The following is a 15605-nucleotide window of genomic DNA, read 5'->3' as shown; positions in this document are numbered from 1 at the left end:
ATGGCTGTAACGTATTAAGGGGTCCTAATTCTGCAGGGGCTTTTAAGAGTGCAGAGTTGAGCTGTGTTAGCTAATCCATGTGAATTCCATGGATCTGCTTTGTTCTCCGGTGCCTTTTCTGTGCCAAATCAGGGATATTACTACAGCAAGATCCAGTGACATCCAAAAGGGATCCTGACTAATGGATAGATGTGTGTTTCCTTACAGTTCCCAGATAAATGCTGGGACATTTGTATCATGACTTTACTGCCCAATACAGACATGATGTGTTCTGGAGGTCTCTTTGCAGTGCAGGCCCTGGATATACCATTAATCTTCCAGCACCCGCCAATGCTACTTTCGGATAAAGCTGTCAGCATTTTTATTACAGAGGTTTGGTGTTCTGGGATTTTCGCATCAGCGCTCTGGATCGAAACATCTTCACTGAAGGATTCAGAGTTGAGAGGATCAAAACCAAACATCGAAAGTAAAACAGATCTAAATACATAGCGTGGCCCTAAAGTTCTGAGTATGTAAGACAGTCATTTGCCAGATCACGTGCTGCTTTTGCTCTCTGAACAAATACATTTGTTTTTCTGTGTTAAAAGCCTCTGTTTTTTTAAAGAGGGAACAAGAACTGGGCCTACTTAGATCTTCTTAACCTGGTGAAAGAAGAGAAGACGAGCTAGGGAAGAAATCTTAGCAAAGTTTAGCCACACCTTTGCCCTCAGCAAGGGACTGCTTCTGGAGCCCTTTCTTTTAACTGGGCCCAGTTCCAAAATAAACTGAAGTACTGAATAAATGCTTTATGGACAAGATCAGTGAGAGTAAAACATTAGTGCATATTTGCTGTTAAGTAACTGTTGGTGAAATAAAATAACTCAATTTCCATAATGTGAATCAGGAGGGTAGAAAGTCTGGGCCTTGAGGGGCTGCAGGGAAAGCAGGAGGTGGAGGTTTGTAGTCGCCAGACTGGCTGACGGAGCTAAGCCTCGATTTTTATACAGGATGCAGAATAACAAGGGAGTGAGGGTCTTGAATGCCTATGAGGCAATAAGCCTGCAGATCTTTAATACCAGCATTTGATGCCAGAGAACTGCCAACAAATCAAGTTAGGAAATCTACATATCCTTTTTCCCTTACTTTGTGCCTATCTGCAATTCTTAATGGAGAGCAGCATTGCTATGGACACGCACAGAAGAATCAAGCCGTTGCCGAGCCATTGGTGAAATACGGAGATATTACTTTCGGAGCAGTAATAAAATAGAGTGATAGTAGATTTTAAGCCTTTCGCTTTCTGAATGTCTGTGGAGTGCATGACCAGCAACTCAAAATCAGATTTAGACAGCCTGGAGGGGCTGTCAGTAAAACTTCATTTGTGGCATAACCTTTGTGCTCTTGCTTCAGTGGATGTTAGGCAGAGCTGAGGAACTTGTTTGAAATGCCTCCAACCTGGACTGCAGTATGCACCCATCATCCCAGGAAAAGTTGCGCTACTTTTCTGAGCACTGGAAGTCTGCCTTCCAGGTGAAAGGAAGAAGAGTTTTTTTCAGGTCCAAACAGAGACAACACAGGAAAGTTGGACTAAATCATGATGTGAAAATGTGTAGGGATAAGGTTGCTTTCTCTGCAGCTAACTCTCATGGTTCTTACAATATATGTTTTAATACAGTCATTTGTTTTGTTGGTAGCAATATCTTCTCATTACAGAATGTTTCATTTTCAGGTGGCTTTTTCTTTGGCTTTATTCAGTGCTCAACGGTTCATGACAGAGGTGATTTTCAAGGTATCTCAAATCCCTTTGAATGCAGTGTTCTAATTCCAGTTTAGTCATAGAATACCTCCTTCCATATGCTTCACTGGGAGGTGCTTTTTTTTCCCCATAGACTTACTCTGAAAAGATCCAAAGATGATACTTTCTAGTGGGCTAGTGTCTTTAATCATCAGATGTCCAAGAGGAGCACATCTAAGTAACTGATGGATTACACATCTCGTAGTTACCTCTCAGACTTGCACACTGGTACATGATCAGCTTTCAGGGCTGTACTGTCCCAGGCATGTCTGTAGAAGTCAGCTAAATTTCACACTTAGAGCAAGTGCATGGATTCAGCACGGCATAGTCTTCCCAGGCTCTGTATGACACTAACATTAAATGTCACGCATTAAAAGTGTGTGACATTTCCCACATTAAAACTGACTGATTCTGTATAAACAAAATCCCTGTGATATATGGTATTCAATACTTGAATACAGTGTTAGAGCGGATACAGTATAAAGTCAGTATGATTCATGATAAAATAAAATTTAACTTACTGAGATATAATGTTTTGGCATTATCAAAATGCAGGGGAAAGTACAATCAGAATGCTTCTACTTTTCTATCTAAAATTGTGTAAAAACTGATGGTGCTCCTGCAAATCATTTTGATGACATTGTCTTTATTGAGAGAAATCCGTTCTATCTGTTCTTTTGACACACTTGCAGAAAAACAAAGATTTGTTTCTTTTCCCTGGTGATATGTATATTTCTGCTCACTCACCCTCCTTCTCTAAAGCTTTAAAAGAGAAAAAATCCATCCTCTGTCTTTCTGAAAGCCAGTGTTTACTGTTGGTGAGAAACTGCAGGAACAGTCAGGGCTTCAAGCAGAAATGCCCATGTTGCTCTGTGGTTGGAGAGCATCCAGCAACTTCCCTGTTGCAGCAGCATGCACAAGAATGAGAATATTGTGTATCCTTCAGTTTTCCTAATAGTAAAATCCCAGCTTTAGATACCTTTAAAATGACTGACATTCCTTCTGACAGTCCCTACAGATTGTCATAGCGAAAGCTTCATGTGCTGCAGTGCCTCAGTAACATTTCAGCTCACTGTCACTGGTTGCTCATGGAAGAAGTGCCTTCCCTGGTGGGCTTCACACCTTGCCTGGTGGAGAGAAAGGATGCAAATTGGGGTGACTGCCTCCTCATGCAGTCAACTTTGCATGCAGGAGACATATTGCCAAGATGTTGTTCAGCCCTCCTCAGCCATGTCCTCTTCAACATGTAAGGCAGTTTTCATTTCCCTTCTGTTCTCCAAATAACAACGGAGAAGAATGTGCTTACCCAGGTAACATTCCTGTTGAAACCCACATTGAGACAGCTGTAACTATAACATGTTAGTAGACAATGTTGTATGTGTCCTGTGAGCGGACAGACAAATGGAAGGTTTCCTGAGGAAATCCATCATGCCCAAAGTACAAGCTGACAGAACCATAGGGAGTTAAACTGGTATTTGGTAAGTGATCCTGGAGGTTAATTTTTTCTTTTCTGGCAAATGCTTAAGGGAAGGCACAGCCAGGAGGACTCAGCTGCAGGACTCAAACAGCTCTCATTGCAAATTGTCATAAGGACATTCACTTCATGATTCTTGATGATGTTGTTCCTTGTATACCCTATGAGATAATAACTGGTCCACTGGTTTATGTGCTCAATTGGCAATGTACAAAGAGAGGCTTGCCTTTCCTCATTGCATCTACAAAATAGGACTCACATGCATGAAGAAGGACGTGCTCCACAGGTTTTATTCCCTGAGGCAACAAAATCGGTGAGGTTTAGCAATGCAGGCAAGTCTGATGGGTACCCTGAACGCAACTTTTGTTTTGCATGCTAGGTGTCTAATAAAAAAAAAGCATAGGAGGAGTAGATACACTAATTTGCGTACTGTGTGGTTTGGAAGAAATAAAGGAGAAAGTGTTTAGTGCTCTCAGAAACAGGGAATTGCAAATACAAAATTATTGGAAGGGGATTTCTTAATACTTTCCTGGGAGCAGTTGTTCCTGTGCCTCAGATTTATGTCATTTGTAATGGGGCTTTTCAGTAAGACAATATAATTTGACAGTAATATTCAGAGTTCTGATAGAAAATTATTAGCAAATAAATGGAAAGGGCTTAGTCATTTGCAGTAGCAAACTTTAGGGCAACTTGCTGCCTTGTAATTCTTAAGGGCAAGGAAGAAATTTTCCCTGAGAGCAAACCCAGCCAATTACAGGAAGTGCTGAAGCTGATAGAGACCAGATAGTTCCTGAACTTAGGTGTGATATGCTGAGATAACTTGGTGTTCTTTTGGCTTCTGCATTTCTTCTGTGTTCTGTATTATATTTCCATATATTCATTTCTAATAACTAAAATTTTTGAAGATGTAAAAAAAAAACCAACCTAAAACCAAGGAACACCATTGACCTGTGTGATTCAACTTAAATGCTAGGAGATTTTCTCTCTGTTCCTGAGTAGTCCCTGTTGGAATGACTGACTGGTGATTTGTTTGTTTTTCAATTGCTTCTGTCATGATGCAGAGATCAGCAGGACCAGTGCATGTGTGTGTGAAGGCAACCAGAAAAGAAATAGCTCCTCCTGACCCTTAACCATGTGCAAATCAGACTGGTTGTCACTTACTATTCTCAGAGAGACTTAAGAAATGTGATACTAGATATTATCCCTGAATTTTCAAATCATGGCCTTGCTTTACAGGCTGTATCACTGACTGTACTAGGCACATCCTGACATTTTTGTGTCACATTTCCCTCTTAATAAGGATGTTAGCTGAAGTCCAACTTTAATTTAAACTGAGATCTAAGCTTTGGTGAGAGAGACCCAGCTGTGAGAAACTCTACCTAAATGCCAGATCTGAACATCTTTTCTTCTCTGTCCCAGTATCTAGGAAGCCTGAAAATTCCCTAAACAGGGCTAAACTCACAGTGAGGAAAGTACAGGTCTTGTTTTTAAGTGCCTCCGGTGAGAACTATATTCCTGATGGTTAACTTGAGGAGACATCCCTGGATATCTGTTTTTTCAAGCTGTCATTAATGTGAGTCTTTTAAAATTACCTTTCAGTGATCTTGCTCAGAAGTTTTTTTCTTCTGAATAGTGATGGTATAGCCTTTCTTCATTGTAAAACACGGGTCTCTGGGACATCTAGTATGTTTTAGTCAAGCTCAAATTGTTGTCTTGTTTCTAATAAGTCTTGCGTAGCCATTGAATCTTAGGAGAAAAGAAGCACAGAAAGAATAAAAATTCTTAGAGTGAATGGTTAGCTCAGCACAAATACTTTTTCTACTTGAAGGAAATGGGGCTTTGAATGGTACCTCTATCTGGATTCACAACGCAGGTCTCTCTGTTGGAGGATCAAAGGAAGTAGAAATAATGCAAGAACATTGGATTTGTAACATTGTACTGTTTTAGCACTGCATTTTCTGAGATCATACTTCCATGATGTTGTTTTCTTTTACTAGTAGGATCTTGAAAACCAGTCAGACATTAAAGCACATTCTTATAGAAGCTGGTAGTGGATCTGATAGTGCATTAATTACTGCGGACCTTCAGATGGACAAAGATGGATGGTGGTGTAGTTATTGCTGTTATTGCTTTAACTCAGAATGAGCAAAGATGAATGTAAGGGTTGACCTATACAGTCCTGCAGTCAGTATTTCAGTGAGCCAATGAAAATGTCATTAAAACAGCCAGGGTATTTAGGTACATTGGAAGAGATCTGTCTGAGATGTGCTGTTCCCTGAGCACTGCTTTGATAAATACGCTTCCCAGCTTTTGGATCTACCACCATAGTCTTAGTTTTAAGACCAAAGTCTTAGAATGTAATAAAAACCCCAACACTTAATGAAAAATGAACCTGGAAGAAAACAAAAAAATGCAAATCCTCTGGTACAAATATGCAATTCAAATTTAGGGATTTTTTGATCTAGTAGATATTACATACTCAACCAATTTGCTGCATCCTTCCTCTTAATAAGAAAATTGATAAACGGGGTAGGGAAGGTTCCATGCCTACTAGAGACAAAATTGGTTTACTTGACTCTTTTAACAAACCACCCTCACTTAGCAGAAACACAAATGCCAAAAAAGTTTTTTCCAAAGTTGTGAATATTTTGTCTAATTTCAATTCAGCCTCAGGGCTGATGAATTGTCTTGAATTCAAAACAAGATGAAAAACAATTTAGGGATTGACACTTCAATTTCAAATGTCCTTCTTATCCGTTTCTTTATATCCTCTGTTTTTCCCTCTTGTCCTTGCTTCGAAGTCAAGCCAAACTCACAATTTTGCTTGCTTTTGTTTTGAGACGTGTTAAACTCCCTTGGTTTTCCCTGTGGTTTTCTATTGGATTCTAAGCTGGCTTCAGTTTGTGGTTCAGAGCCAGTTCCAGGTGGCCTGGGGATTACAAATGCCTTGCCATGAGAACAAAGAAAACTGTTTTGTGAACTCTGGCAAAGCTAAACCCTTCTTCACATTTCCAGTCAAGTGAGTAGGCCCAGTTTATAACTAGTCCCTTGAAATAGGGAATTACAAATCTTAGTTTCAGTGTGAAAACATAAGACAAATTTTTTTCTTTGTACTATGGAGTGATTCTTTCTTTTCTTCCCTTTTCCTGTTCCCCATATAACCACTGCTACGTCCTATAGAAATGGAATCCATTGGAAGTCAACTCCTGTGGAAAATGAATGGTTTGGAAACCTTTCAGAAAAGACAAATTATTAAAAGATCCACTTTCAGACTCGTGGGCTTATTTCCTTTATATGTGGCAAGTGGGATCTCTGCAGTCTGCCAGGTTCATTTGGGTTTCAGTATTCTCCACTTATATACAACTCTTCTTACCTGGCCTCACAATACTGAGATCACCACTGGAAGCCCTCCAGCATCTTCCTCATCCACCTGGAAGATGCTTCCTTTTTATTCCTTTCAGCCACCAATTCTGACAGCAAAACCCAGGTTACCAGCTTTGCTATAGTTATCTCTTCTTCTTGTGTTCCAACTTTCCTCATTAAATATGGTCATATAACCTTTCCTGCCAGTCAGCAAACTGCTGGGGGCACTGACCTCCCCCACCAAGCTCCATGACCATGTACCGAAAACAAAAGTGGATCCTCCTTTTTATAATTCATAGGCCATCTGTTTAGCTTTTCAAAGAAGAAAAGCAATAAATGTAGGATTCATGCTAGTCAGTCTCCACACATTTAAAAAAAAAAAAAAAAATTAAAGACGACCCTTACCATAAACAACTTAAATGCAGCTTATCAAGGTGATCCCTTGTGGACACAGCGGTCCTGAAAACAGTTGGAAGGAAAGAACTGGATCCCTCCCAGCACAGCAACTCTGTGGGCTTCCTGAGGGACTTCTGTAGGTGAGTTCCCATCACCTCAGTGACCTGCGTGGTGGCCAGCACCATAATATTCCTGTCTGCTTACCCAGGTGATAAAAACAATGCTGTAGTGACCATTGACTGCTTTGTGATCCCCTGCCCGAGTTCTCAAGTTTCTCAAGCTGTCACCTTCTAGAGAGCCCCTTTATGCCCCCGGCCCCACAAGGGAGGGAAGACAGCACGTTCCCATGTGCCACTGAAACCAAATGCATGTTTTTCTACAAATTACAGTTCAAATTACAAGGTTTTTTTCTGTGTAGGAAAATTAACAGGTTCATCTACTAATTCCTGCGAAGGATGAACATGGTCAATTCCATGGCAATCTTCTGGTTAAAACAAAGGGAATTTATCTTTTTAGGAAGCTCTGTCTTGCAGCATCTGAGCTGACAGAAAAATGGTAGCCGTGGGAGTCTCCAAGAAAAAGTCAGCACAGACCCAGACCTGCTCAGAGAACTGAGTGATGAAATCCATACTGTCCTGGGGAGCAGCTTGCCTAGCACAGGGAGAAATGGCTCATGTTTGCTACCAACTTTGGCTCCCAGACTTCTGCCTCAAAATTGAGAAAAAGTGAGGCTGATCAAACTGCTGTTTCCTTTTGCACATGACTGAAATATAACTGTTATCCCAAACTGACTAGATTGAAAGAAGGCTGCTGCTTCATTCACTGGAATCCCTGCAGAAGTTGCCCTTTTCTGGATTACCAGCAGTAGCACTAACGTGAGTGGGTGGTGAAGAAGCATTCATAAAGCTTTCAAGTCTATTGCTGTTGGCTTAGTGAGGGCTTTCTTCATCATGAGCCTGAATAGATTTATTGTCTTGGTCATGGAGTGTGAACAAAAGTGATAGTGCTCACCAGGCACTTAGTTTTCTCAATTCTACTCAATTCTAATTGTAACTAATGAAAAGAATACTACATTTTTAGGTCGTGGTTCCAGGAAGCATTTTAAATAGAAGTAGCCTCCAGCGCTGTTCAAAATACAATCTAAATAATGCAAGATTGTTAGCAGAAAATACAGCACTATTAAATAACACCAAGTTATGGACAGCTATTCAAAGTCATTATTCTTGATTAGCCTGGATCATTATTACTGAGCGCATGTGACCTTATTTGCACTCAGTAATACTTGTAGTTATTCAGGAAAGTTAAATAATCATTACTGATTAATTACTATTGATTATACTGAGTGGTTGTATCCATATTTGGTGGATTTTCAGTGCTGTATTAGGAAGCATTTAAACTTTCCAAATATGTTTTGTTTTCTTCCTGCAAAAAAGGTAACCCTTTTCAAAAGCAAGTAGCTTGGGAGAAAGTTGACTTATGTTCCCTAAATCATATAAGTATTTCTGAAAAGCCCACCCCAAATGATGCATTTTTTCAGTCCAGAGAACTTTTGTTTCAGGTAAGATAATACATTTTGTGCAGTTTGTGAGGATGAGACTGTTTTATAGCCTCTCAACTAAAACACATCATGGCAGTGTGCAAAATGGGCCTTTCCACTCTGAGGTGAGGGACAGAGAAAATAGCCACCAATTTTATCACATAAATGTACAGATGGCATTTTGCAGAGAAGGGAGTAGGAAGGGGGCAGTCTGTGGTTCTGCTGAATACGTAACACTAACGATGCTGAAAATGGGAGGTTTCTGAAGATTGCCTGTTGATTTGCCTTGCAAATACCTCTTTCTGCAAATACCTGCTCGTGGCACACCTTTGACAAGAAGCCATTGGCACAGTGTTTTGTCAGCGCTTGTTTAGCATGAAGCTTAGAGCCGTGATGAAGTGTCCCTATAGACCTTTTTAATTTCTTCCCAACTACAGGCTCACTTGACGGAGTGACATGTTGAAACATTGCATAAGAAAAGATTTGTTATGGAGCGTGTTGGATTTCTGGTTTTTTTTTTAAATTAAAAGCATTGTCATGAGTCTAATTGGAGGGAGTAAGCAGCCAGTATTGTTAGTGTCAGGATTTGACTGACGGATCACTTTCCAGGTGCACAGGGCAGTTTTTGTCTGCCGTGCCACCGTCTTGCCTCAGCTAAACCAGTTTGCAGCCGAGCTGCAATGGAAGAGGCAGCGGCAAAGCGGCAATATCTCCTGCAAGAGCTCTCCACAACTCCCTTTGATGGGAGTAACCACCCAGCACGTCGGTTTTACTCCAGGCTTTTTTGGTTGTGGCGCAGTCAATTAAAATGACAAAATGATGCATGATGGGAGGAAGAGCCTCATTATATTGTCGCTTGTACTTTGTAGCTTGCCATCACACCTAATGAAGGGCAGAAGCTGTCAGTCTGGGTTGCAATGATCCTGTGCAAAGTGCAAATGCTTCACAGTAACACCACGACAAACACCAGTTAGGGGTTTTTTTTTTATTGTGTGTCTGATAGATCTGTTAAAGATGCAAGTCTGAAGGAATTTAATTTAATCCTGTTTTTATGATTGAGGCATGGGAGCTGGGCTGGTTGTGTTTATTCTACCCTGATATTAAGAAAAACTAGGCGTAGCTCGCAATCCGCTCGCCTGGATTTAACTCTGTCAGGGTTCTTTGGTGATAGAGCAGGCAATGGTTTGAAATGCTAAGGGATTACATTTTTCAACATTTTAAGGCCAAAATGTGTTCGTGTAACCACCAGTCTGACGACTTGTGTATCCGCGCCGGGCGCCGGGGCGCAGGCGCTGGCCGCGGGGCGGCAGGCTCCCCTCTGAGGAGAGCCGAGGGGCTGCCCCGGGCCGGACACGGCCGGTTCCAGCCGGTTCCGGCCGGTTCCGGCGGGTTCCGGCGCAGGGCACAGCTGAGCCCCTCGGCGAGGGGAAGGCGTGTTGAGGAAAGGGCGAGACGGGCGGCGAGGGGCGAGGGGCGAAGCGTGAGGAGCAGCCCTGCCGCGCCGAGGGCCGGGCGGGAGGAGGGGGGAGGCGCGCCAGGCCCCCGGCGGGGACGGCCCTGCGGCCTTGGGGGGACCCCAGGGCCGGGGCTGGTTTTCCCGACGGGAACGGCAGCCACGGAGGGCCCACGGCCGGGGCAGGGGAACGCGAACGCGGGAGGAGGAAGGAGCAGCAGACGGACCACAACCCCCCGTCCCCACCCCCTGCGCCGCTCGGGGAGGGAGAGGTAGAGAAGTAAAAAAAGGTGAGGGGAATGTGTTTTAGCTTTTTTGTCTTTCTCAGCATCCAAACCTATTTTAATTTGCAGTTAATTAAAATAATTTCTTCCAAGTCAAATCTGTTTTGCCCATGATGGTAATTGGTAGGTGATCTCCTTGTCTTTACCTCGACCCGTGAGCTTTTTCATCTTATTTTCTCCTTCCCATTCTGTTGAGGGGGAGTGAGAGAGCAGCTGGGTGGGTGGCTGGCAGCCGGTCCGGGTCAACCCACCACAATATCACATGCTGTAGGATTTTATATAGCGGTTCCTTCAGGGGGGGAGGAATTCTTCCTGCATAATGTGCTTTAACATCCAGCACATAACCCTTCTTCTCAAATGTATAGCACTGTGTACTGGAGTGAAATATCCTGAAGGTGGGAGAGAAAGAGGGAAAGGAGGAGTGTGTGTGACACATAGAGGAAATGGGACAGTGTGTCCTGACCAGCATCTGAGATGCCAACAAGTTCCTGTGTTCGTAGACTCGCAAGCTCAAAAGAGCTGCTGTGCTGGGTTAGATCACTTGTCAACAAAATTTCTACAGGGTTCTTCATAGTAAATCAGAAATGAGCCTTTACATTTTCTAGTAATTTGTCTGTGTTGGAAATACACAGTGTGACGATCACTATTTGAATGTGTCGCTGAAGCGTTTGTGAAGATGAGAGCCTAACAAAGAAACTTACTGTGCTGAAACGAACACGGTAAAAAGGAGGTAGGTTAAATAAAAACATCTTTCTGTCCCTGCAGAAACTCAACGTATTGCATGAAGGTGTCCATGTCCTTGACGGTAGCTGAGAATGAATCTGGGCTTTGCTACAACAGCAAGATCAGATATCTGGAAAAATCAGAAGTCACTAAGAGAAAGACAATCTCCTGTCCTGATATTGAGGATTACAAAACAGCCAGTCAAGAGCCAGATGTGGTGTGGTACAAGGTAACTATTGCTGTCTTATTGCTATTGTGCTGAAACTCTACAAAACTTCCACTGCTTTCAGTCTGAGGCTTAGAGATGGCCTTTTCTGAGCCTGTAGTGGTTTGTGACTGGTCTGGAGGATGTTGTCTCAGTATTACAGAAGTAATACGAAAGTGCAGGCAAAACTACCCAGCATCAGCATCAATGAGGATGTTCTGTGCAAGAGGTCACACGATGTCTCTAACAGCAGTACCACGTTCCCAAACCACTGTGCTGCCTCTGTACCAGTTTCCACCTTGGTGGGATGTCTCCCTACCTGATAGCGTAGTAGAAACAAAGGGAGGCAACCTGCAATGGAACCAAAGGGGTAACAGCACCGCCAGCTTCAGTAGTGCTACCCAATTAATTTTTATGAAGTCTGTTGGGTAATTTCACCAAGGCTTGTTAATTTTTACCAAAGTCTGCTGGGTAATTTCACAGAGATGCATTTACTTTTGCTGAGGTTCATTGAGTAATTTTACTGAGGTCTGTTAATTTTAACTGAGGTCTGTTAGATACTTTTACTATTCGGCAGGTAACTCGGCTGGCTGTACCTTCTCCAAGGCCTGTCAAGTATCACACACCACTTTCAGCAGCAGATGTATTGGTGATGTGTTTCTGTAGCTCCCCAAGAAAACAGGAAAATGACTAAAATATGGTTTGCCAGGCAGACATCAGGTACAAAGACCATAGCAAGGTCTGGCAAATTTTACCTGTTGTCTGGACTTGGACTGAAGTCTGATATTTGAAAAGCCCTCAGGTATGAGTTGCTGCAAGAAACAATGGAAAAGAATAAAGAGCTGAGAGCCAGAGGGAACAAGAAATAGTTGGGCAAGAGGAAGAGCTCAGTGGGATCCATGGAAAATAGAGTTTGGATTGTAGGGATAAAGGCAGAATGAGTTTAGGACAAACTTGGTTCAGGTAATGAAGACAGGAACTTACAAACCAGTTAAATCCTAAATTTTGAGTGCTTGATTTGCCAACCTTAATGACATTCTTTAAAGATAGTTATTTTGTGTGAAGTAAGTAATATGTGCAGAGCTGCACATTTTTTTCCTCCTTAGCAGGTTGCATCAGAAAAGAGCAATTTTAAAAGTTGTCATCTATTTCTATTTTTTACAGAAATCTCACATGTTCTATCTTATAGTAACAAAACGTGTGCCATAACCCACTGTTAGTATAAACAAAGTTTTTCTTTCAGCCATTGAAGCTGTTTCTCTCAGCATATGGTGGATAACTTCAGTGCTGTTCATACATAAAATACATGTATTCAATTAAGTCTGAAGTCTTGGAGGAAAAAGGGTACCAGAGAGAAGCTATTTCTTGTCCTATATACCTAGGTATTACTGAACACCAGATCACATTTTTTTGCAAGCATGCTGCAAAAGAAGTTGGGCAGGAATAATCTTCAGCTGTCATGGAGCAGAAATCAGTCTAAGGAAGATGCACGTACAACCCCACATCAACAATGCTTTGTGCTGACCAAGAAAGGGAACAGAAGTGTCATTGTTCTGTGTACCCACACGTGTTATCTGGGTTGCACAGACAGGTTGTGTGACACCAGGCTGGAGTGTGACAGCTGACTGAGAAGTCATCACCATGGTGAAATGGAACAGAAATGATGTGGTTGGATGATAATGGTGAGAATTGAAGTCGACAACCTTTAGTCTGGCTTAGTAATCAAGAGAGACATTAGTGGAATAACCTACTACGTATACCTCCTTATCCATAATTAACAATAAGGTGCTATCAGTTCAGTGCTTAGACAACACCTATGTTGTGTGGACCTGAGTCAGGAAGCTCAGTAATGTAAAATGTCAATATTAATTTTATGCAGAATGTATATATGTCAGGTTATCCCTTGAAACTTATTCCTGAAACAGGGTTTTGGAAAAATATTCTAGAGGGTCTTGTGGTACTAATTGTTAATAGAAGTCTGCCTATTCAAAAGAGCCTAAGTCCAGTTTCTAGAAAATATGTAATTACTTGGATTCCAAAATAATATGATGAGTACTGAGGTAACCCCTACAATCCACAGTGTGGGACTTAAGATCATGCTGTGTAAGGCAACGTGTGTAACAAAAAGCAGATCCCTTCTCCCAAAGAATAGTGTAAAGTGATATTCCACTTTAGGATCTGACCCTCACTTTCTGAAGAAGGCATCTGTTTCCAGTCATCGCACACTGGATCCTCAAGTTTTTCCCCTCTACCTTTGTGATTGAGTTTGACATGTACATGAAGGTGTAATCAGCCATCTTCTTGTGTAAATCTGCTCCGGAGGCACTGGGGGCAATTCCTTTTCATCATGCTGATACATTTAGAAAAGATTTTCATCCAGTGGGAGAGCATAAATTGTCCAAAATAGAACAGTAGATAAATAAATACGAGGAAGTCCTTGAGGTTCCTTCTTTATACCTTTGGCTGAAAAGAGAAATTCTTGTGTTTATGAGGACCTGCCAGTTTGCTGGTAGTCGGGGAGTTTGGATTTGTGACAGATGAAATACCATCAGACAGGACTGTAATGGTGCAAGCCCACTGTGTGCAGGGCTTGCCCTGCCTTCTGAAAGGCTTCTCTCTGTGGAGGGATTAATGAATCTAAGCCAATAATTGCATCAATTTATCGGGAGTTAGTTGTAATTTAAACACGCCTTTAAAATAATTATGCCTGAATAGATTTCCACATGCATACCTGATAAGTAATAAAACATTTGCTGTAAGGATTTGTTTTAACAGTAGTATCAACTTCATATCTGGCTAGACTTACACTGCATGAAATACTTGTTTTTAAAGATTTCCACAATTAAAGCCATTGATATACACACAGCTCTGTTATGCCTGTTAGAACTGTTTTGACAACAAGTATAAGATTTTTTGGAAATAAATGTATGTGTCAAGGCATGATTGAATGAATGGGATTTAACAGTAAGAGTAGTTTCATGAAAAATCAACTGGCAGAGGAAAAAGGTATATTACGTCTAGAATGCAGAGTCTTAAACCATTTCCATCATCTCTTTTCTACTACTGGGTTGAAGGGCGGGCTGTGGAAACAATCAAAATGTCAGGTGAAGGATAGGTAGTTGTTATCTACCCTACAAAAAATAGAGTTGTTGAGGTGCTGCCACTTAAATTTCAAAGAAGAGAAAAAGAAGCATAATAGTACACAATTTAATTATTGGGGGAAAAAAACCAAAAACATTTAATGTGTCTAAGGAGAATAAATAGGATAGAAAAAGAAACTTTCAGATTCTTCTAGCAGGTAAACATGGTGCAAAAGCAGAAAAGAGCAATTAATTGGTTAAACAAGCAACAGTTGTACAATTGAGCACTTAGCTTGTTAGAGAAATTAGCAGACCTCTGACAGTAAAATCTAGATTGTTTTCACAATATGAAGACTAGTTAGATATTTTTCTTTTAATTGGTTTGTTTCTTGGCCATTTTTGTTGCTTAAAATACAAATTGTTATGATTTTCCAGCTTCTCCCCTTATTTGCTTTTAGTTTTGTGTATTGAAATAGTCTGAAAAAACAGGCAGAATAAACCAGTCATTTTCAACATATGTTTAGAAAGCCTGCATAGTCAGGAGAAGAAAAATTAATTAGCTAAGATTGGGAAAGAAAGGCTTATAAATATTTTTTAATATGAAGTGTTTTAAGTAGATACAAAAAGAAACAATTAGGACATTAGTGGTACAGTTCTAGCAGAACAATTCCTTTCTGTAAAACCACAATAGCACAAATGTTGTTTGTGCTAAATCATTAATCTCTGTAGTAGTAGAGATGTCGCCCTTCTTGTTACAAATATGTGGTACATAAAAATAGAAAGTGTATGAAAATGTATCTTCGATCTCTTTGCTCCCATACTTTTTAAAATAAAGTGGAGAATATAAAACTGGTAACGTATGATAGGGTCTTTCAGTGCTGAACTGAAAGGGTGCATACCTGAAATATTCTTACTTTGTGTATTCTGGAAATTGTATTCCTTCTAAATTAGGATTGAATAGAACTGAATCATATTCTTTGCTCAGTGTTCAGATTTAGTTACTCCAAGTAGGTGGTTGATGTACCTTTAAATAGGACTAAAAAATTGAGTGCAAATCAGAAAGGATTTAACGGCATTTTCTGGCTCAGATCCGTGTCCTGCATGAGGCTCAACCAATGCCAGTGCAATTTAGTAACAAAAATAAGCTCTGATTCTTCTTAGCACAGCAGATAGGATCTGGATTCTGATCATTCTCTGTCATCGGTGTTAACTAAAGTTCACATGCAAGACAAGATTACACTTTCCTTACAACTGTACTTTGGAAACAGAAAGATAACCTGAACACTCTGTTACCTGCGGTAGTATTGCACGGTTTCAGA

At 41.0% G+C, this 15605-nt stretch overlaps 1 protein-coding gene across 1 annotated transcript in view; it reads left to right on the top strand.

Moving 5' to 3' along the window:
- The window catches only part of IL1RAPL2 (interleukin 1 receptor accessory protein like 2), a 402287-nt gene that overhangs the window by 210165 nt on the left and 176517 nt on the right, over nt 1-15605 (top strand). The window contains 1 exon segment of the mRNA XM_029997043.1: nt 11044-11230. Within this exon segment, the coding sequence (XP_029852903.1) occupies nt 11044-11230 (187 nt within the window).

This window comes from Aquila chrysaetos, chromosome 21 (genome assembly GCF_900496995.4).
Source record: "Aquila chrysaetos chrysaetos chromosome 21, bAquChr1.4, whole genome shotgun sequence".
Classification (NCBI taxonomy): domain Eukaryota; kingdom Metazoa; phylum Chordata; class Aves; order Accipitriformes; family Accipitridae; genus Aquila; species Aquila chrysaetos.
Note: the sequence above shows the minus strand (reverse complement) of the source record. Positions and strands in the feature narration are given on the sequence as shown.